The 24,369-nt window shown below is 34.8% G+C and overlaps 1 protein-coding gene across 2 annotated transcripts in view; it reads left to right on the top strand.

Annotated features, from left to right (window-relative positions):
- The window catches only part of LOC121409971 (condensin-2 complex subunit G2-like), a 34,490-nt gene extending 12,421 nt beyond the window's left edge, over positions 1-22,069 (top strand). For both annotated transcript variants that reach the window (XM_041601769.1, XM_041601771.1), the window contains exons 4-26: positions 2,829-2,949; positions 3,345-3,414; positions 3,771-3,858; positions 4,553-4,687; positions 5,026-5,120; positions 6,053-6,215; positions 6,463-6,555; positions 7,163-7,288; positions 8,078-8,257; positions 8,692-8,844; positions 9,267-9,489; positions 10,507-10,721; positions 11,341-11,418; positions 11,990-12,060; positions 12,692-12,890; positions 13,688-13,867; positions 14,267-14,386; positions 15,307-15,483; positions 17,618-17,717; positions 18,327-18,502; positions 19,468-19,700; positions 20,012-20,236; positions 21,347-22,069. In XM_041601769.1, the coding sequence (XP_041457703.1) occupies positions 2,829-2,949; positions 3,345-3,414; positions 3,771-3,858; positions 4,553-4,687; positions 5,026-5,120; positions 6,053-6,215; positions 6,463-6,555; positions 7,163-7,288; positions 8,078-8,257; positions 8,692-8,844; positions 9,267-9,489; positions 10,507-10,721; positions 11,341-11,418; positions 11,990-12,060; positions 12,692-12,890; positions 13,688-13,867; positions 14,267-14,386; positions 15,307-15,483; positions 17,618-17,717; positions 18,327-18,502; positions 19,468-19,700; positions 20,012-20,236; positions 21,347-21,413 (3,288 nt within the window). In that variant the 3' untranslated portion in view covers positions 21,414-22,069. The remainder of the gene's footprint in view (positions 1-2,828; positions 2,950-3,344; positions 3,415-3,770; positions 3,859-4,552; positions 4,688-5,025; positions 5,121-6,052; positions 6,216-6,462; positions 6,556-7,162; positions 7,289-8,077; positions 8,258-8,691; positions 8,845-9,266; positions 9,490-10,506; positions 10,722-11,340; positions 11,419-11,989; positions 12,061-12,691; positions 12,891-13,687; positions 13,868-14,266; positions 14,387-15,306; positions 15,484-17,617; positions 17,718-18,326; positions 18,503-19,467; positions 19,701-20,011; positions 20,237-21,346) is intronic.
- The last annotated feature ends 2,300 nt before the right edge of the window (positions 22,070-24,369 follow it).

Genomic DNA, 24,369 nt, shown 5'->3' with positions numbered 1-24,369 from the left:
ACCAAGGTCTTATGTGGTAAAAGTCAATGAACAGCTCTACCGTCGAAATCGCAAACGCATTCAGTCAACCTATGAATCTTTGCCAGCGACTCCAGATGTGTGGACCGACATTCAACCTACCACGAACACAACAGGCCCACAGTGCAACAATCCCGGAGATGAAGAACAACACGAGCAACAACAGCAAGCGACGCCATCACCGGTAGTAGCCCACACCCGCACGCGAACCATCAGGCCACCAAGTCGTTACAAGGACTATGTACAGCCGTAAAATATCAAACACAACAAATAACTGTAAATACAAAGAAGACAGAAATTGACAGTCTTAAATTTACCTGGAACGCTCACAAATAATTAACAGCGAACATATGAACAATGACGCCTATGAAACAATTAACCGCGGACAATAAACAAAGAACAATCGCGAAAAAAAAAAAAAAAAGTTTCAAGGACTGTAAGATAATTTTTTAGTGTTTATTATCCAAGTTGATCTTGGATATGTTTTTTTGCTTTAACTGCAATAGTTGATGCATATTGTGTTTTATGTTTTCCATGTTTATTTTGATGTAAACAGTTGAGTCGATTTGTATGTGGACATGCAAGCAATCGCAAAGTTTTAAACAATATTTTTGTTATAGTTAAAAAACAAAACAATAAAAAGAAAAGGAAGAGAAGGAAGAAAGGATAGATGAGAAAAAAACGATATTGATTTTAAACATCATAGCTACAACTGAACTCCATGTCAGTTAGAAAATTGCGTCAAGTACATGCAGTATTTTTATACACTGATTTTCTGGAAAAGAATTCATTTGCATCATTCTTTCATATGAAAAGGGGGATGTTGGGAATCGTACCAGTTAGCTTGCCATAGTTCAGCATACGTGATCGACGCAAATGTATCACGGGGCATTCCATGTATCGACAGCGATGTGGATGACATCGCCATCATGATTATACTTGAATAAAGGCAACAGCCATCCAGATACATAACCTGAAACTATGGTAGTATCCTCTACAACTTGTTAGATCATCTTAAAATTTGAAAATCTTGGTGGCTCCCCCGATTATAGGCCCCTCCCCCATGTTAAAATTCTGGATCCACCACTGATTTATCCATAAATTAAACTGATCATGAGATATTGTTCGGAAAAGAATACATTTATGCAGTATAAAGAGTATTCATTCCTAAGGTTTTGAATGTGCTCGCTCAACCATGAAAATGTTTAAAGTTTGTTAAGTGTGTGGTGATAGAAATGATGGATGATAAAAACAACAGCAATTAAAGTCACATTTTATTCCGAATTTGCCCCCAATATTCACTTTAAATATTACCCTTTAAAATGAGTCTGTGACATTGAAAATACCAATTTTCTCACTTTGATTCGTGCTCACTCATCCATAAATAAACAAATCAATTTCATTTTTTGCACAGAATTCTGCCCATAGGTTGATAAACATTACTGCCAAATGACATTGCTAAAAACAGCCTTGAAAAAAAGTTCCACCATATTGAATAAGGGGTTACTTATTCTTAAACATATGCACCCATAATGTACACAAGTCTATGAGAGAGTGAAGTCAAAATTTTAACAAATATGAAATAAGGGGTTTGTTTCATGGACGGTTTTTGTTACTTCTGCCAACAGTTATTTCATGAAACTTCGCACATGGCTTCAGAGTAACACTATCCAAAAGGCGCGCACACCAAAATAACAATTCGATACGGCTCAGAGTGGGGCCAAGGCCTTGAACTTTCTTCTCATTTGCATAATTTTCGAATATTGTGTGCTCACTGATGCATTAAACATCGGGATTTTCATAAAATTCAAATCAAATGAACTATGCAAGGAGGTTTGTGACAGATATCCATAGTTACAAATTTCATTTTTTCCAATAACGTAAAAAAGAGCTAATCACATTCGACATGTTCATTCAAGCGTGGATGTTTATTTAAACGCCTTTGAATCATTAAAACATGTTAATTGGTCATGAACATAACGAAAAAGTTGAGAAAAAATCATTTTCAGTTACCAAAATAAAACAATACTTGCCTATGATATTTGAAAATCATATTTTTTGTTTTCAATAAATGTTCATTGAACCGTGAAACGATGAATATTGTTGAAGATACTCCTCCCAAAAATAACTGTCTCCATATTCTATCATTTTTATTGATAGAAATGTGTCAAAAATCCAATTATAGCAAATTTGAACTTGTGTTTATTCAACCGTGAAATTTAGCCAAAAAAGTTGTATCGTCTTTTAGAAAGTACCCTTTACAAGCCTTCTGACTATTTTTCATGATGAGAAGGTGGAATTCCAATAAAATGGAATCAAAGTCATGATATTTGGCTTGTGACTTTTGAAAAGTGACATTTTTGCCTTCTGACGGTGCTCATTGAAGCATGACGTAAAATACGTCCATAACAATTACTCAGAGGGTAGCTTATAAAATTACCTACACGCTTATGCAAAAATATATTAAAAACTCACATTGGTTCGGAAATTATTGATGTTTGTTTAAGGGGGGACTTACTTTTTTTGTTGTGTATAGATAGTTGTGAGATCATTAAATATTTTTTTTTATATTTGATGTTTGTAAACTCTGGATTTGATACCACCTACCAATGAGTGTTGCAACTCCACTGTAATTCTGTACAAATTACCCAGATAAAAGACTTTTTAGAGCAGTGTTAGTGCTTGGTTGTTTTATTTTTGTTGTTATTGCAAATTAATGCAACCAATCCTAACTTTTGTGTTTTTGAACAATAACCCCAAATTGGCATATAATCATTTGATGTGTGTGTGTTCTTCACACATCTTTTTAGTCAACACTGGATGATGTCCTTAAGTGTCTACAAGGAATCGTGACAGTAGGAACATGTTGCCTGAGTACAGAGAAACCTGTTATTGTGGACAAGATGCTTGAAACTATGACAGTTCTACATGGTGAGTTTACGCTAGATGAATATCTAAGTATTTATATTTAAAAAAACACTGTAACCAAGTTCACAATCAGAATATTTTTGGTTTTTTGGTAACTGTAATTGGTTAATGTTAGTATTAATTCTTATTACATTCACATTTTCCCATAAATATTTCATAAGTCTACAATTGATAAAAAAGAAATAGTTATTCTCTGTATAAGATATTGCATTCCCCAAGCCCAAAGCTCATATAGTTGTGTTATCTGGGCTCTTCTTAATCTGTTTTTCTCAGTTTCTCCATATTGAGGAGTTTTTTTTATCTATCTTGTCCCCTGCCCCCATCTTATTTATTCTAGAATCGATAACCTTCAAATATTATGATTTGAATCCTGCATTCTCTTCTTTCTTCTCAATCAGGTGTACTTCTCGACCTTCCAGATTCAGCAAGCAAGCTGCAGCATAACATTGCAAAATTATGTCACTCATGGTATGTTTATTAGTTAGAAACATGAGTAAGCAGTCCCTTACCAACAAAAAAATTATCTTACATGTAGTGCAAGCTAATGATTTACCTTGTATCTTTGTACAATTGACACTTAGATTAATGATAAGAGATGATACAATCAGTTGAATACTGTCACATATGTTATTGAGTATTAGAACTGGAGACATTCATTGATATAGAATTTTTTTTGTATGACTTATGAATATTATTTAGTAATGAGCACTAGTCTTTCAAAATAAGAATATTCTGTGAGGATATATTAATTGAAATTAAAGTATTTTCCCCACAAACATGGTTTACATGTCAAATTAATTTGTTCTACCGGTAATTGATTATAGGTGGAATGATGATTTACCTGGGCGAGAACTTCTTGTTCCAAACACCATTATGTATCTACTGGTGAAAACACTTCAGCCCAGTGGCATGGTAAGCTAGACACCCTATCCCTCCCTCTACCCCTCAACATTTCAGTGACATTCCAGTATTTTCAAGAAGTTCTACACTTCTCTGAGAAGTCAAAGTATAGAGCTTTTACATTCAGAAAATGATACCCATTTTCAAATTTCCTTTCATTTTAATAACATATAATTCTTAAATACAGATGTTGGTGTGTTATGAAACTTGTATTACATATTTTAAAACTTTTTGAACTTTTATTTGGATGGGAGTGAAAGTACTGATCCAGAGTACAAAAGTGAAACACCCAATTCAGTTGGTCCTGAATTGTTTCTGATAGGCAAATTGTCTTCCAAATCATGCTATGGTTGTCAAAAATAAAAGTCCCCACTTTTTTTTTTTGCTGATACTTGTCTGAACAAAAATGTCTTGTTTAGAATCCACTTTATGCTGTAATAGCACTTTGTTACTACTTTATGCAATACTAAAAAAGAGAAATACTTTGTATTATTTGTTTGCATTTTATGTTTACATTTTTTTCAATTTTCTCTTTTTACATGATCCTTGAAAATTAGCAAAGTTTTAGCACTGTCACGTCATCATTCATAATTTTTATGAATTAAGCAAATATTGGAATATATTACACAAGAAAAAGAGTGAAATGAGTTATTCATACATATTTTGGTGGGTGAAGTTATTCTAAGCAATGTGCTTGTATGTACAGGTATCGGATGTGAGACTTCTATATTCCATGAGAAAATCCTTCTCTCAGCTCAACCTAGCTGATGAGAGTAGTACTTCACTCAAAGAACTACTGGAGCAGTGCTTCATTAATTCTATCTTCCTGAAGAATGATGATGTAAGTTTGAAACATATTACTTTTATTGTTCATACCTTCATAGATATTATTCAGTAAATTGTCAAAGGACATCCCATGCATTTGTTATCATACTTGAGGCTTCTTACCTCCCTCTATAGCATGATGAATAATTGTACTGCTAAATATAGTCCAAAAATATATTACCTATTATGTCTCCTTGATCAAGAATAAATTTTGATCTATAGTCATTTAAAGACTTAGCTATACCTCTGCTCTGCTCTGCTCTGTTACCTCATAGACTAAGATATATGTTTTTAATGCATGGTTATAATTCCTTATGAAAAATATAATATATGTTGTGTGTCTCTTTTATTTAGGGGCGTAAGTTCTTGAGCTTTCTCTTGTGTTTAGACTGTGATCTCACAGAGCGTCTTCATTCAGCCATTAAGAATCAGCTACCATCGTGTCCAAAGTAAGCTCTTAATAATTTTGCCTTTTATTACCAGTAATATATTGCTTCATCACCAATATTGATCTTTGACAAAAGCATTAATGTTTACATGATAACTAATGTTTACACTGAGAAAACTTCTTTTACTTGTAAATTCAATTGTTTTTGGTGTTAGTAAGCAAAGACCAAAAAAGGCTTGCCTGAATTCGGCAATTCTTAAATTCAATCACTAAAACAAAACCAAGTTTGACAAATGACCGATTGCTCAGGGCTGAAAATGCTTTATCGAATTCTTTTTTTTTTCAGCAATTATCACAGTTGAATTATCAGTTGAAACATCTAATTAAAAGAAAATAAATCACTTGCATTGTATCTATAAAAACGAGTGTATAATGTGTTCAACTATTTCTTAATTTGCTGGCTTGACAGGGCAAGTTCCCCCCTAAAAGCCTGATTGCATGCCATGTTATGTTTCAGGATGGGACAGTCCATTAATAGTATGTTGATTAATTATTATGATGCATTATCAACTACATCATCTACATCTAAAGGTGTAATGAAATTCTTATTAAAACAGAGAAAATGGTGTTTCCTCATGTCATGTCAAAATATGGTCATAAAAGTGCTTATTAATATGAAAAAAACATTCTGGGCCACCCATGCTATCTGTCTGCATGGTGCTTTCAGGTGAACCTCTATTGTTTGGAAGGTTGCCTTATTTAGGTAGTTAATGACGTCCATTTCATTTAAAAAGTTCAGATACTGTTGATAGACACTGGGAAGGGATAGAGTAAACCTCTCATTCTGCCAGAAGCAAATTTGTCTAATTTCAACAAAGTTAATTCATCTGTTAAACGTAACTACCCAAGTACCACTGATTAGCATGAATCATTCAGTCATATTATTTTTTTCATAAAGAAGATAAAAATGTATGTTTTCTGTGCTACTTTTAGGAATACGATCAATTACTATGGAGAGGTGTACTTTAAGGCTTGGCGGAAATCTACGCCCCCTCTGACAGCAAAACTAGAGACCAGCTGTATTCAAGACCTGATGCACTCTGCTGTACATGCAAGACGTGTAGGGACTCGTAACCTCTCACTTACACTCAGACAGGTACACTTTGATCCAAGTCTATGCACTTACATAATCATTTCAAGGTTGGTACCATTTTAAAATATGCATGTTTAATATAAGAGCATGATATCACCCAATGCTCAGAATTGGCAAAGTTTGTGGCTTAATAGAAAGCTAGATTACAAGAACCCATCAAATTAGGATGCTAACCTTCAGTGCATGACGCAATCATAGCAAATGGATAGAATAATCAAATGATTTTCTTTACTGTTGATGTTTTATTCAGCTTTTAAGCTACTTCACCAAGCAGAAGAGACAGCAAGGAGTGGACAGCATGCTACTAACTCTGTATGAACCAATTCTATGGAGAGCTTTCAAGGTAGGTAAACACCAGAGCAGGCTCTGTAAAAAGCTCACCCATTTTTATGCAAATATTCTGAAGTTAACACCAATCAGAATGATGTGAAATTGCAGAATAATGTAATATGTTGTGTCTTTGCCTCAAATGAATGTTTAGAGTTTTTTGTGCCTTATAAAGCTATTTGTAACACACGGTTTCACAAATACGTAGTGACTGGTTTTGGTATCAAATCCGATACCATAAATTTGTTTTTCCATTAGATTAAGTTGAAGTCTGATCTTTCTAGAACGCAATTTGTGATGACAAGCATCTATAATGAAATTCTATTTTTTAAAAAAAATTGTCAAAACATGGAATTCACAGAATGGGAATTAACTTCCACCACGTTATAACTGGAAAAATTAGGATATGTCATTTAGCACAAGAACAAGCAAGTCACCATTGTTGCATAAACTTGTGCGTAACTTTGAAACACCCCAGGTCCTGGAGGACACATAGTAAAGAAATAGGACAACTTTTCCTCATGGAGAAGTTGTCCTATAACCCCTACAGGGTCATTTAATTACGCGGTGAAGAAGGAATCTTTACATTGTATGAAATTATTAGTATTGATATGTCATTTTAGGTTGCTAATTCATCTGTGAGAGCTAATGCAGCTGCCCTTCTCATTGATGCCTTCCCTCTCCAAGATCCTGAAGCTAATAAAGAAGAGACTGATGCACTTCTTCAGAAACAGATTGACATCTTACAAGTAAGATACCTTATGCTGCAGTCACATTTCCTCTACGGCGGCCATACGGCTAGTTGAAAACAGACAGTTTATTCATTTTTTTTTCAAACCACCCATATGTAACTGGTAAAAAAATGTTATAACGGCTGTTTTTGACTCACCGTACGGCCTATGTTGGGGAAATATTACTGCGCCATTACTCTACTGTATCATAATTATTGACAATGCAAACCTAATCAAAGTTCCATCAACCACTCTGTATGTCCAACCCCCTTTATTCTCCATTCTTATTTCACTTCATGGATTGCTTACACCATGATGATTAAAGAGCATTACAAACTTTCATATGACGAAGAAGAAAAAGATAAGTCGTTTCAAGAGGTACCACATGTAGGAGGCCAGACATATTCAATGGCTTAATCTTTAGATTTCTGATACAAGTGTTGAGACCTGCTTATTTAGCAAAAAAAATGTTATGCACAGAAGACAAGATTAGCCATTTTGCCCTATGGCGCAACAGCATTATGCCAAACATGCATGTCACTGATGTTGTGTCATAATTCTAAAGTTGCCCATTAACAGGTCTGCTGTCAAAAGTAGAGCAAATTTGCTGCTGACGATGTGAGAGGTACATGTAAATTATATTTTTGCCTTGTGTATAATCAAGATTATCTGAAAGCAGTAGACAAGACTAAATTATGTTTGCCGTATAACATACCTTACTAAGAGCACCAGCACAGCCGGTATAATCTATAATATTTGCAACATCTGTTAGTATATTCATATGTCTTTATTCCTTTGATTATTAAGGGTTTCCTAACTGACCAATGTCCAGTGCTAAGAGTGACTGGTGTCCAGGGAGTCTGCAGGATCTTAGGAATGTACTGGGAACTGATTCCGGCCCATGTCTTGACTGCATTCCTAACTAAACTTATCCAAGACATGGCCTTTGATACAAGCTCCAGTGATGTCAGGGTGTCTGTATTCAAGGTATGATAATCGGAAATGATAAGCAGAAGATTAAATACAGTCCCAAGAACTTATAATTTCTGACATTAATATGATCTTAATTTTAATTAAAAAAGAAATTGTGGGTGTATGACATATCACCACTATGAAGCATATAAAGTGAAATGCTCAAATACCATGATTTGTTTTATTTTAAATTTGAATCAACTTAATGTTGTGATTGAATTTAGCTTTAGGTAGTTATGGCTAATTTGTGTAATTCACAATTTTATTTAGTGGTATTAATCTTTATTTATTGACTAAGTCTGAAGGACTCATGAGCATATATCCAATGCAAATTGATTGATGGTTGACCTTTCTTCTTAATGTTAAGTTATTCCCTAATTAGTTACTGAATACATTATTATAATTTTTTATGTTTTTTTTTTCATAATTTTCATTTCAATTATTTTCAGGGTTTGATGTTTGTGATTGACAATCCTTTGAGCCATCCTCTGCTAAAGAACTTGCTCCCATCTCTGAAAAACTTCATTCATGACACCTCCGAGAAGGTTATCGTGGCTTTTGTTGATCTCTTGATAAAGGTCAAAGGTCTCAAGACAATCAAGGTGAGTCATTCTTTGGTGCAATCTAAAAATTAACAAACAAACTTTATTTAACAATTTTTTTTACAGACCTGCGGGTTGTTAGTCATAATTTAATCCCTCTGCCCACTTTAAACTTGATCCAAGTATACATATAGGACTGATGATCTGATTAGTTTTGGGGGCACAAGGTAATAGGCCACAGAGGCCATTATTTGAAAATGTTAGAAGCAAAGTGTGCAATATTATTATGATCTGGCACTTCCGAAAGCATCATTTCTGACTGCGTGCAGTTGAGGAGCCATTTAGATTATCTATAGCACATATAGTGGATGTACCAACAACTTCATATCTCAAATATGTAATTTGTCCAGAAAAAAGTTGTTTGGTCCAAGAAGTTGATCTAAGGCAAGTTACCTGTATTTGTATACTTTTGATTCTTCTAGGTGTGGAGTATCGTCCCAGTGGAAGACTTACTGGCTAGACTAGAGGTGGATTCACCTCCTGTATCTCGTAGGATTGTCAACCTCCTCTTCAAGTCATTCCAACCAACAGACCGTGATGCCAGCGTTCAGATTGAAAGAGTAATGGCTCTTATCTGTATGAATCCTGGTGCAGCAAGGGTCTTCTACCAGTATGCCCATAAGCACATGTCTGTTGACACTGCAGGTTTGTACTTGTGTCACATTGTTGAAAGTTCATTGATCAATAGTGGCAGAGTTGGCGATTTGGATATTAAGCCAATTGTTCGCTTGAATGAAAATGACTACATAATATATTTAGGTGACATGAATTTTCTAATACAAGTGACATTATTTTTGGAGCAAATTTGGTTCAGAAATGGGAAAAAATAATTATGTAAAATGTAAACATCGAACCTTGTGCCTAGGTGTTAAACAAAGAGCCACAACATAAAATCAATTTCATAATTAAATTGAATAATTTACAGTTTAGAAATTATTAGATAATGCAACATATCCTGCCTATATACTCTGATGACCTTCTCATGCCTCAGTTACTTAAAGGATAAGTCCACCCCAACAAAAACTAGATTTGAATAAAAAGAGAAAAATTAAACAAGCATAACACTGAAAATTTCATCAAAATCTGATGTAAAATAACAAAGTTATGACATTTCAAAATTTCGCTTCATTTCACAAAAACAGTTATATGAATGAGCCAGCTACATCCAAATGAGAGAGTCGATGATGTCATTTACTCACTATTTCTTTGGTTTTTTATTGTTTGAAATATGAAATATTTTGATTTTCTCGTCATTGTCATGAGAAATGAAGTTTCATTCCTCCCTGAACACATGGAATTCCATTATTTTAACATTTTGTGCTTCAGGCAAGGAGGTCCTAATTGTCAAATTCGTAAAAATTGAAATATTGTATAATTCAAACAATAAAAAACAAAAGAAATAGTGAGTGAGTGACATCATCAACTCTCATTTGAATGTAACTGGCTCGTTCATATAACTGTTTTGTTTAAAATAAGCGAAACTTTGAAATGTCATAACTTTCTTATTTTACATCCGATTTTGATGAAATCTTCAGCATTTTGCTTGTCTGATTTTTCTCTATTGATTCAAATCATCATTTTTCTGAGGTGGACTTGCCCTTTAACAGAGCTCATAGTTCTGGGTTTACTTTTCCATATTTTCTTTTTGTTTGCATTTTGTAGCCGATTTCATGTTACTCCTGTCCCGCTGTTTGCGAGGCTGCATCAACCAAGAAGAACATCATAACTCCATGATGTCAGCAGGGGGAGACAACTCAACAGAGGAGGAGGAGGAGGAAGAGAGGGAGGGACTCTCACTCAAAGATACAGATGTTATTGATGGGATGTTGGAGATTATTGTTATTCTTTGGACTGGCATTGCCCAACAACTAGCTAAAGTAAGACCACAATAATCTTGCAATCAGTTGCCATTTGCAAGTAATTTTTATGTCCTAGAATTAAACATCAATCTTTTTGTAATTGATTGCAAATTTGCATTGATTATTGAATCTGCTTCTTGCAGCAGTAACTAACAATTAGTTTTCATTGTTTGAATTGGAATTTATATTTCATAATCAATTGCAAATAGCATTAAGTTTTAATGTCTGAGTATTAATTGAGTGCATTTAATTCAGAGGTTTATTTTTATTTATTTTCATATGCTGTAAAATCAAGTATACCATCTTGAATGAGAGCTCATAGAGTAAGGTGTATTTGCAGTCTTGGTTTGTCTTGTTTTCTAAATTGAATTTATAAAAAAAAAGGAAGAGAGAAAATACTACTCATAGGGTTACTTGAGCCCAACTGCTCAAATTTGATATATTTCATTATTTAGTGCCCTTCATAGAATTGTAAGAACCCTGAAAATATTCCAGGGCTCCTATTGCATTTTAGATCATCTTTCAAAGCCTCGGTTCAATTTTCCATTTCTTATTCAGTGGTCTTTATAAAAGAAACTCTTCTATCAGGTAGATACAAGCAATGTATGAATTATTTTCTACTGTCTTTCCTTTATAGCCTGTAAATCAGTCAGTCATGCAGAAGCTTGTTCACCGATTTGGCAAAGATCTTCCAAGATTTTTGGCCACTTTCAAGGTAGGCCTTTATTGATATTTTCCAGAAATCAAGTAAAATGTGTATGAGGTGCATCGAACCAAACTTACAGTTCTTTAAAAGAAAACACGAGAGAGACACATACATGAAATATTAAGATTTTAAGGTTGTAAACAAGATGCTATCGCTTGGGGATTTTTAGTTTACCAGATAGATATTGTAAGAAGTGATCATATGTTCCATCACCATTACCATCAATAGTTTTTGCTTCTACTGTGTTTGATGGAGAGAGAAATTGGTTTTCTCATTTTCCGGGAATCCAGATGTGTATATTGGCGATAAAAGTAACCCAGTTAACAAAAAGTAAACACAGGTCTGTAGTTGGAAGGTAAATATATGTAAATAAGGGGTAGAATGGGATGCCTTTTAGACATAATTTCATCAATATTTTAGTCATGAACTTATTTACATCTTAATACTTTCTACGATACCCTCAGATTTTTTTTTTTTAAAATGATGTGAAACCTCAGAATATAAGTTAGCTGGTGTATGTCAAATTTACTGGATTATGCCATGTACAAGGTTTTTACTACTCTTTATTTTTGTTTCATAGGATGGAAGATCTCTCTCCGCGGTCCTTATACTTGTCTCCTTTCTTCCTGCATCATCGATTCCAGCATTTAGGTATGTGATTAACCTGTAAGCTAGTACCAAAGCCCATAACAGTGACCATAGCGGTGTGAAATTCATGTATAGCAATAGGTTTGTGTGTTGTTTTTCATTTATTCTAAGTAGCCATTGAAAAATTGTCTCATGGGAAATATACTGCTGGTGAAATAGCCAAAATAAACTGCAAACAAGTTATCATGAGAACTAACTGTCAACATAAGTGAAGGGAAACCAGTATACAACAACCGCCCAAGGGAGTCAAGAAAGGGGGTCTTTATTAGCAGGTGGTTTTATGAACAGGTTCCTGTATTAATACATGGTAATTATAAGGAAGTGACATATTTTGCTAAAGTTCACTTTTCCCTTTAGCAAAGATAGATACCAATTAAATGAGAAAGGTCAATATCAAGAGGGAAGCCCAGTTACGTTTCACAGTGATTTCCCTGAATGAAATTTGATGGAGTAGGGAAAATGCAATGTCATATAAAAGGGTAATAGATTGTGTACAACTTTTCTGTACAAAAGACTTTTAAAGTAGGTAATAAGCATGGTTCACTATTGGTAGAATATTTGAACAACAAAACCCCTAGAATGTCAGTTTTAAGATAATCACATTTTATTATGTTTTTGATTGCCTATACTACAGTCATAGTTGTTTGTCTAAGTTGAAGAGCATGGATCCGACTGCTTCCCCTGAAGCATACAGTCCCCTCATTCAATGCCTGATATCCTGGGGGAAGGGCAATGATGTCATCAGGCTTCTCTCTGATTGGCTGGAACTAGCCATCAATCAAACTGATAATGAAAAAGAATCTGAAGAAGAGGAGGAGGAGTCTGGAGACCAGGTAACTATGAAGATGATGTCATGTTGTATAAGTGTTGATAACATTATAATAAGATGAATGATAGTAGATAATAAATGAATTAAATTTACCAGCATGAATAACATAATTTTTGATAAAAGTTATTGAATATAACTTACAAAAGACCTGCAAGTACTAAAAATGTATAAGCACAACTCACCTAGGGCAAAAACAATATATATTGTTGTGGCTTCAAAACATTTCATTCTGTACATTGGCAATGACAGTTAATTTTTTTTAATATCCTCATGATATTTGAATATTGAATATTAAAAGTGTATGAATTTTTTTATATGTGAAACCATACATGTGGAATTAAATTAAGAATTATTTCTGTATATTTTCCTTCACTTTTATCATAATTCTGCCATGTTTCAGCTTTTTGCAAACAAAGCAAATGTCTATTTTGTGTGAATTAGAATATGGGTGGATTGTTTTCATGTCAGCTGACCTACATTTAGGCTTTATGTTGTTACATCAATATTGTGATTATGATATAGTAGGTCAATTCGATGAAATAACCTTTTTTTACATCGGACACCCCTATTCTTACCCCACTTTACAAACTGATCAAGACATTAAAATTTAATAGCATTTTAAATTTTCATAAAAACTAGAAAACAGACAAATCATTTAGGGAGGATTTCAAGAAAGATAGGGATAGGACATACAGTATATTATCTATGGAATTGCCTATTGATATTTAGCATTGATTGAAATTTTATATGCTTACATGAGATAAATCTGTGAGTAAAAAAAGTTCATGTCCTTCATCTCAGATGTCCAGTAAGCTGAAGAAAAAGAGAGTAACTTTTAATGAACCTGTTGTTAAACCTCAACCAAGATTGGCGATGGCTTACCTAGACTGGTTGCTTACTAACTACTCATGCCGTACTCTACTGCTGGATACATCAGCAAAACCACTCAGAGAAATGGCTGCCATTCTCAAAGGGGTCCTAGTAAGTATTCAAGAGATTGTACTGATGTCATAAAAATGATGGTTTCAGTTATCAAATTTTATCAAATTCCTTTGATAATATATATGAACAATAAGGGATATACTGCTCATCAGATGCCCTCCTGTTCATATTACAAAAAGCAGCTGAAATGATCGGGCTGGCTGTTTTTAAGAAGTTTGATCTATGCGTTTTGGTTGTATATGTGACTCACTGGAGCATTGAGTCAAACATCATTTTTGAAGATCACTCTTCAATGTAGCAGACACCTGAGTGTGTTTCACAAAGTATGACTGAAATTTCCAGTTGCATGTGGTACTTAATGCACAACTGCTTCAGTCAGAAGATGCTGAGGGAATGCAAAATTACAGCATTTACCATTCTTGTGCTTTGATTTGACAGCCATTGATTGAGAAACGTCTGATGAATCCAGGACCGCTCAGTGACATGATGTCCGATGATATGCTTACTAGCATTGTACATGGATACTGCAGGGTCATCATTCATCTACAATCTCTCCAGGTCGGTGTCTTATGAAGCTGTTCTTGTGCTATTTTCCCCAGTTTTAACATAGTGGAAGTGAATTTCCTACACCACAAATCATATTTTGACAAACATTAAACTTTTCAATGAGGTGACTGTTATCAACTAGAATTTTAAAGTACTAAGATCATTCATTTTGTCTCCGATTATACCACAGATTAATTATTCCATTTGATTTGATATTCAATCTATGAGATAGCTTGAACCCAGATCACTAAGGGCACTCCAGTGGTCTAGTGGTTATGACACTGGTCAAGTAATCCAGAGGTCATGGGTTTGAATCCTGCTCGGTCTGCCTGTGATTTTTTCACAGCAGCTGAGCTCATACTTCACACAGCGTGTGTTACCCTAGTGGTATTGTTGGAGACAAAAGTAATATCTTATTGCTTGTCTTTATCACCCAACAAATTAATTATTCCATGTGATTTATGAAGATCATATTTCAATTTAGAATGATGGGAATAAAAATTGAGAATCTGATTTTTGCACCCAAGAATAAGTCACCAGTCATTCGTAACTTACAAAGTTTGAAATTACTTTGTAAATTTTAATATCTGTCAAAGAAAATATTGAAATACACTTTTTGTGCCAATTGACGCTGAGCACTTGTTTCATTTAAATTGTCATTTGTTTCATTGTAGTACATCAAGTTGAAAGAAATGTGAAAGATCTTGTGCTTCAAGTTGGGAAAGAAGATTTAAAAGGCATCTAGAATTTGTATGCTATGACAAATGATTTTATTTTAGTTATGACAAATGATTCTATTTAACGTGAATTTGTGTTGTTTATTTTTCATGATAATTTGTTTATTCTTCATGACATAAAACTATTGAATTATGTAGCAATTAATTTGAATCAGTCAAATTAGGTTAAAAACTGTTGTATTCTTTCTTTTTCAGAGCTCTGAGCCCAGTAGTCCCTCAGCCAGTGAATTGAGTCATGTTAGTTCTGAGTTTGATGAGCTACTAGCTTGGTGTGACAGGGAGCTGCTCTCTGTCTTACCCCAGAGCTCAGGGGAGGAATCCAGTGCGAAGGCTGATGATGGGATCAGAAAACTAGCCAAAGATTGCCTCATGGTAAGGGAAGACTGAATCAAATGGACAATTTTGGAAATGAAACATTCTGTTGTATTGTCAAAATTTTCTTAGGACATTACAAAATAAGTCTTGTTTTAAACTAAACTAAGGCAAGGCTCCACATTAACTTTTTTTGGTGGCCCGTTCGGGCCACCAAAACCTTCAAATAATTTTTTTTGGTGGCCCATTAGTAAAGTTTGGTGGCCCGAAAAATATAAAGAAAAACATTAATTAAAAATGAATAAAACAAACTGAAATATTTTGCAGTCACTACCACGTACCACTATTCTTTATCTTGTATGTAAATCGTGCTTGCTGTTATTTTACTTTGCTTATTTTGTGGTTATATATAAATTGTTCCATCATTGTAAATATGAAAAATGATTGAAAGAGAATAAAAGAATTGTATTGTTCCCAGGTTGTGTGGACTTTTAATCTCCGCATAGACACACTCATAATGGTAAAGTAAATAAATAGTGCATGTAGCAAACTCAGATAGATTACAAAACAATGATTTTTCCTTTCCTCCTTTTTGATCGTAAAACCTAGATTATGCAGGCCCCAAATCCAGTTTATTTTCTCTTTTCCAGCATATTATAGCAGGAGAAAATCACAGAAAAATATGCTGCAGAATTAGAACAATGTGTAAAAGGGGGAAATAAACAAAAATAATTTTTAGAATAGTATACAATGTATTGAAAAAAGAAAACAAAAATTGTAAAAATGAATAGATCTAAGTGAAATAAAACAAAAGAAAAAATGATGAAAGTAAAACAAAGAACAGGAACAAAAATGAGAAAAAAACAAAAGAAAATGTAAGAAAAATGAATAGGACAAAATTATCAAAACTGGGGAAAAAATTTATTATTAATATTATTCAGTAGAAACATGTTCTTTAATCAGGCATATTCAATGGGAAGGGGTATAAATGGTTTAATCACTGTAAAAAAAAGGGGGAAAAATAAGAAAACGGCAAAAGTTATCTGGAAAAAAAAATGAGAAAATTCCTTCCTTATATTTGACAAAATGATGGAAAAAATTCACATTTCATATCAATGTAATGCCTTTCCAAAGTATTTACTTCCTTAAGAGTGGTTTAAGAAGTCATTTATAAACAAGAAAGAAAGAAGCTGTCTATTTTTGGCTAGAAGAGACACAGCTTCGAAATAAACCAAATATCAACATACATACAAATGCACATGTGGGACTGTGATGTACTCACCTCTGTGTTTTATGTGTATTAATGCATTTGGAAATCGGTCTTTTTGAGTCAAAAGAGAGGTCATAATTCCTCCTTTTAATGCTTTTAAATAATCAGGTTTCAGTAATATGGACTGTAGAAGGGCATTTCATTGGTGTAAAATGTGACTTTGACATAGATTTTCAAAGTTATGGGGAAGATTTCTTGGCAGTAACTTTTGTATCGCAGCTCCCTGAGTCTGAATAGTCTGCTATCGCACAGCTAGCTGCAGTGGTTTCATGCATGCAAAGCTCAGCCGGCGTGGCCGGCTGAACAATAGTTACTGTATGCCAGCGGTAGGCCTACATACTGTCATGACTATGCAATCTTTGTGTGTGTGTATTTGTGTGTAGATTAACAAAAAAGGCGCATGACGGAATGGATTGCAATTTGAACTGTAGAAATTTGATAAATGCATGCAAAATCGGGAGAAAAATTGCGCTACTATGACAATTATTGGTTGCCCGATTCGGGCCACCAAAACGTAACATTTTTTCAATAATGGTTGCCCGAGATGAATTTTTGGTGGCCCCAGGCCACCGCTAATGTCGAGCCTTAACTAAGGTAATTCGTTTTATCCAAAATATTGTCAGTTTCCCATGGATAAGAAATGACTTGGTGATGAATATTCAAAGTTTGCTGATTCCAAAACCTTTTCTGACTTGTGTCAAGCAGCATTTACAGCATTAAGTCTTTCAGAGAGCTTAATATTTTGTATTCTGGGCACACAATTACCCGAAATCAACAGTCCTACTTTGTGTCAAATTAAGAAATGGTAATTTACTTAGAGTCATTCGTTTAATAGTCTATTAAGATTTGACTTGAATTGCTTTTGATTTATATACACTAACAATATGTATTCCACATTACCAAGCTTATGTTTTCTTTTTATAGGTTGTATTGAAGTTTGCTTGTGATGTGGTAACTCTTGGATTGGGATCAGATGTTTTCTACTCTCATCTAGCTGATTTCTGTCATCTTGTTCTCAAAACAGGTAAATGCTCACTCTGACAGAGGGAAACAAAACTCAGCAACGTTTTTTTTTTTGTACAGAATTAATTGGAAATTAAGCATTGAAAACACAGTAGAAGAAAGAGAGAAAATCGAATTCTTGAAAAAAAGAGAGGTTCAGTCTGACCTAAAGTTGGTTTAATAAAAGAAAAATAAGAGACATATGCATGAATATTTTGCAAAAATCCATCATGATGGATTTTTTTTTTTAATATTAGAGTTAGGCTTTTTGTGATGTCACAAATTAGCAGCTCCGCTGATGTCATGTGCTATAAATTCAATAAAAATGCATTTTTTTTTCAGAAAATCAATTTTGATTTTACCTGTACTTTCGATAAATTATTACACACAATATTTAATTCGCAACTGTGAGAAGTAATATTTTTATTTATCATGAACCGATTTATAATACATGCCATGTGAAGTAAACTACTCGCAGGTGATATCAAATGTGATCTGTGTAGTTTTGCAATGATAACTATCCAATTAAATATAGCAGGTGGTGTAAATTAGGCATCATCTGTTTCTGTATTTAGTATGTAACATTCTACCAGTAACGGCCTGATATCATTATCAAATATCCATTTCACAGAAGATAATATGGACTTTGTGTCGCTTGTGGCCAAGATCATGTGTCACCTTGGACGAGGAGGTTTGGCCATGGATGACAAACAACAAGACCTGGTAGCTGATCTCTTTACCAAGTTCATCAAAGCTATAGGGATAACAGCCAGTCAGAAAGAAAAGGATACCTCTCAAATGCAACAGGTTTGTAGACAGCCATTAATGTTTCAGGAGAAGCTTTAACAATTTTTCTTTATCATTAATGCCTGCAATCACACTGTTAATACAATAAGATATATAAGTGTACTAAATAAAACTAAATAAATTTATGCAAATTTTAGCACATGTTGTATGGTTCCAGAGTAAAAGCAGTTTAACTTAAATTGGGAGCATAATGAAAAACATGAAATATTTATAAAAACAAATTGGTGATTTTGAATTTAAATCTTTTAATTAGGTTACATCCATTTCCTAAACTATGATAGGGTGAGGAAACAACTTTTGCTACTTTGAGGAATAAACGCAAGTGAGTTTAGTCTTTCAGACAATTCTGCCTCTATGATAAGGTGTGATTGCTTTTCAATCACCTCATACATATGATGAAGATAACCATTATCATCTCTCTTCATAGGCTATTGCTCATCATATTGTGAATGAATTAGCATGCAGCCATCACTTATAGCAACTCCTTTTTTCAACTTGCTAAATCTCACAGATTGGGTGACCCGCAATTGGCAAACAATGTCATGAAGTCTTCAGTATTCAATATTCCTTTTCATAATTATATCTCCGCCTAACATTGGTTGTTTGCGAGAGGCATTATATTTATATCCATCCAGAATCATTATTTTGAACATTTCAAGTAGGGTGTGAGATGTAATTTTGGTCTTGCAATGCCCAGGGGTGTGAGAATTCAGATTTTTATCTGATTTCAGATTTTTTTTGTTTTTGGTTTTCAGCTTGATTTTCAGCTTATTTTTGGGATGTCATCTGTGTAAATAGTGTGGGAGCTCTTTCTATTTCAGACTTTTTCAACACTCGTCAGCTTTTTTCAGACTTTTTTATTTGTGACCACTCACACCCCTGAATGCCGAGTAATAGATTTTAAATGTGTATTATCTTGTCTTTCAAAAAAATGTGAAGATCTCTCTCTCTCTTCCTACCCACAGGCATTATCCAGCATCAAGCCGGCCGTTTCAGACATCCTCCGTAACAGCAGCAAGTGCAATGTTCGTTTCCATGATGATGTCCTAGCCTCCAGTATGGCTGCTTGTGTTGGTGAGATGACAAACACTGTAGCTCAGTCTGAAGGGACATTGGATGCTGTTCAGTCAGCAGGAGATTTGCCACCTGTTTCAAGTTTCTTGGTTGGCATAGTGTCCAGTAACAAGGATCTGCTCAGGTTAGTAGGTTACTACCCATAGAATAAAAGTTTTTTGAATTCATTACACTGTCAAGATGTGCAGTCTAAAAGAGAGTCTTGCATAAAACATTTCTCGCCCATGTGTGTTTTTTTTAATCCGTGTTGGCAATCATCTTTTTTATTGATTTTGAACAAGGTTTCATTGAAAACATTTGGCTTGCTTAAATTATCTCCACACTTATTACGGTCTGCTTATTTTTTTTACTTTTATTCACTTTGAATTCAGACTTTCACTCAAAATTATTGCTCTCTACTATAACTCCAGTATGGATGCGACTATTTCCTTGCAGGTCATTTGTTTATGAACTTGAGCGATGTGTATCAGTGGGTGCCTTACAGACCTTCCCAACGCTTCTAGCAGCCTTTCACATCCTACATCCATTGAGTCAGGATAAGAAAAGAGGAGGTTCCTGTGGTATCAAGGAATGTCTGACAGCTTTAAGACTACAAATGGATAAACTCCAACCTTCCAAAGACCAAGATGAAGAGGATGATGGACCCAACGATCCTAACAGGTGCGGTGTTATTCTTACTTATTTTCATAAAATTTCCAAAACATTGGTCTCGGTATTATACCGGTGTGTTGGCTCAGTTGGTAGAGCGTCCGTCTCACAACCGGGAGGTCGGGGGTCAGACCAAAAGACCTTTAAAAGATGGGAGTTGCTGCTACCCTGTTGGCGTTCAACGATTAAAGGGATAGAGCCTCGTCGATCTGGCGCTGCACAGCGGCTGCTGGGCCCACGATCAGTTGGGAAAAGCACATTTTCGAAGTATTTCATGTCTATTTTGAACAATAAATTATGGATTTTCGTTTTTTTTTTTCATAAATGATCGTGAAGGGTCAAATATTAGATTTGATGTCAACTCACAATGCAAATTAGGCAAACCACAAACTATCTCACCTTTTACAATATTCTGCCATTAAGGAGCATTCTTGCCAAGGAGGTCTGGGCCCCATTCATAAACAGTTACTCTGATAGCATCTCTTGCTGGAATGTCAAGTTTCCTTGGAAGAGCCAGTCAGGAAGCAGAATTTTCACTGTCATGGTGGTTGACATTCCAAGAAGATTTGTTATTTTAGCAACTTTTTAAGAAATGGGGCCCTGATTTCTAAAAATGAAAAGGCTGTGCAATTTAAAAATTCTACACCAAACGTCTGAAATTCTTTATTAGATTCTGACAAATTAATATATCTTCCAGAAATGAAAACAAAGCGATTAGATCTATGATAAGCTTTTAAGGCATTTGTGAAACACATTCCAGAAATTGATACATTCATTAGCATTGGCTTACCTTTACTTGGTCATACTAGTAATCACCTTGTCATGTACACACCGACTAGTAAAGGCTTTTCAAATGCTCACCACGTGGAAAAAATCTGATCTTTGCCTCTGATGGTAATGTCTATGCTATCAAGATATTCTGAACCCACTTGCCCTTTCCTGTGCAATTCTATGCTGACAGCTGTCATAGATTTTTAGCCTTAATGTCTCAACTTATTGTTAATGGTACAGAATTAGGTAGGGTATGAGTACAGCTTGCCACAACAGACTTTTTCTTTCATCTTTACATGATTTCAAGATGATAAAAATGTTGAATTCATTAATTATGCTTTCTTGATTCAGGTTTATGTTTGGCCAGATGCAGTCCCTTGAGAAGCAGATATCAGAGGCTATTGGAGGGGTTGCCTAGGAGATACAAGTCACTTTACGCAGTCTGGTGTAGTGCATTGGAATTTGAATTTTGAAATCCAACAGAAGTCATGACTATCACAATCAAACAAGTTCATCCGTAATGCCGGTGCTGAAAATTGGATGGCAGTATGGAAGGAGTATGATGCATATTGATTGCAATAAACTTAACATTTAGGTGTTTGCTGAAGCTGAACTCTGCAGAGGGTAACATATGTCAACTATGGAAACATGATGGATTACACTCAGCCATTTTCTATGATTTCATGAGCATTCCTTTGCAGTGAACATTTCTACTTTTAATTGTCTTCTCATGTAACATGAAGGAATTTGAAATGTCACCATTGTTTCTCAGCTTTCAAAAAAACAGAACCTTCCTTGCGTGGTTGAAAATCACAGCTATAGAAAATTTAAATATGTCAATATTTCCCTTTATATTTATAAAGCCCAGTTGACACTAGCACGCAGTGTGGTACCCACGTAGTTTGTGCACAGGCGTGCACTCATGCATGCCAATGCGGGGACTATGCTTGCCAGCTTGCAGATAAATGAGGGAGGTAAGCGCCGGGGGGGGGGGGGGGCACTCAACCAAAAAAGGGGTGAGGGTGTGCCACGGGCAAGACAAAAAAATGGGGGCCTTGGAGCGGGCTTATAAGCCAGTTCGTAGTTCCTTTCTGCGCATGATCAGAAGAAGGTCATTTGTACTAAAGTGACATGGTGCTTTAAAATCTAATGAGATAAGCACCAACTTTGATGTCTTGATTATTCATATATTCTTTTGAATTGTCATTTTCATTTACATCCACATAAAACAACAATGCTTCCACGAACGACTGGTATTTCACAGTTTGTCAAGTACATTGTGCAACATGCTAAGATATGCATTCAAAGTAGGAATGCAACAAATATCTTCATTAAGTGTTCATTGGTGTGCTATTCTAGTCACCTGGTCTATTCAATTTCTTCATCCTGCTATGTAAGGCAAGCTTACGTAATATCTTGCTTTGAAATCTGCCTATCATGATGAAAGAAATGAAAGGTCATTTGACCAAAATTGCCCATGAAGTAACTACGAACTGGTCTATTGTAAAAATGAGGGTCCTCGGAACGGGCTTCGGAACTACAAATGTTTGTGAAAACGGGGGTCCTTGGAACGAATTGCCAGCGTGTGAGTGCGTATTGCACAGCCAGAATTACACATTACAAATTTGCGCATTGTATGTGCAACAATGCTGTGCCAGTGTGTGCCACTGCCTGGCATCGAAATAGAAATTTTGTGGTGCAAAAAAATAGTAGGCACGCAGTTCACAAATGGTTGACGACAGGATCGCTCAGACTATGCGCATAGGCTAAGCATACTTAACACATAGTTCACAAATGATACACCCATAATTATGCGCCCAGAGTAAGTGGTCATGATCAACAAACATATTTAAATTTGTGATAGATACTTCACACAATAGGGTGTCAAGAATATTTGCTGAAAGCACATGCGCGTTAACATGTCGGGACAGTGCATGCACTGATACAGGCAAGCAGTGCCATGACATATCCCGCACTAGCACGCATTAATGCGAGGCAACGCATGCACCACTATGCATGCAAGTGTCAAATGGGCATAAAACCATAGACATTATTCATGTATTAATTTGTATAGGAATGAACATTTATTTTCATCATTTACCACTTTTTTTATTAGTGAAAGTATTGAGAAGAAAATATATTTTAATTTTGGTAAATACATTTTATCTGATATTTTAGTTTATCAGATTTGGGTCCTGTGAGATATGATCAAATATTTACAATAGATAACTTTTGTTTTGTACAGTTTTTTTGTGTACTTATATGCTAATGTATCTTTTACGTAATAGAGCAAAAGTTATTTCCCGTTTGTACATACAGAAAATAAGAACTGCATATATGAAACTATTACATTCATTGATAAAAAATTACCCTCACAAAATGCTATATGATTCTAGTTGCCACTTTTATTTCTCAGTAAATATGCCAGTAGTTTCAATAATACACTTCATTTTGATGTCATTGAAAATATTGTGATGGGCAGTTCTATAAAATGGTCACCCCCCCCCTTTTATTTTTTTAATCTGACCCCATTTTTTCCATTCTTCACTTCAAATATCATTCATCATTATTTGTTGTGCTTTGAGGAAATAAAATGTATATCTACATGTATCAACACCTATATTTATTTGTATCATTTGGATTTGTTCTTTCTTCTACTTTGATGAGCTTCTTTCAAGTTTAATCTAATCAGTATAAGGGGAATATACATTTTAAAGTGATTATCACTGGGGAGACAAGACCCCATACCTCAAGAAGATTAGATAATATATTAAAGGTGCCATGAAATACAGCAAAGATGCTGATTTATACATTAGCTTAGTGGTTACTATTACGATTCCATCAAAATTTTACCTAAAAAATGTCCCTTCTCAGGTTCAAAGGCAGTTTTATATTGAAAATTGAGCCAAATTCGCCCCGCCCACAAAAATTCAGCCCGATTTGGGTTTCGTATATCACGTGACAATTATGACGTCAGGAAAGGAAACTGCTGAGTGTTGTTGACGTTTGGAGCGTGAAGTACATTGTGGTTGCAGGTGGAATGTGTACAACAACTAGGGGTACGGGTGCACAGCTGAGAAAACCTGCCGAAAATTTTAGTGGGCGTTCCCGTTGAAGTTCATTTCCATGGAATAACTCAACACCGGTTCGTACACAGGAACCGATGGCAAATTCTTATCTTTCAAGTCAAACTACCTAATGATGATAGATATGTATCTAGAATAAGATGGAATTGGTGTCATAGGACCTTTAAGTAATGTCCTGTCCTCTGGGCCCTATAACGTAAAGCTTAGTGTATGATTGTAGGTTTGAATCTTCAGCTTGATTACATCATTTAAGGAAACCAAAACCCAAGAAGAGAAGCAATCTTGTTG

This window comes from Lytechinus variegatus, chromosome 3 (genome assembly GCF_018143015.1).
Source record: "Lytechinus variegatus isolate NC3 chromosome 3, Lvar_3.0, whole genome shotgun sequence".
Taxonomy (NCBI): Eukaryota; Metazoa; Echinodermata; class Echinoidea; order Temnopleuroida; family Toxopneustidae; genus Lytechinus; species Lytechinus variegatus.
The sequence above is the reverse complement of the archived record's forward strand: the minus strand, read 5'-3'. Positions and strand labels throughout refer to the sequence as shown.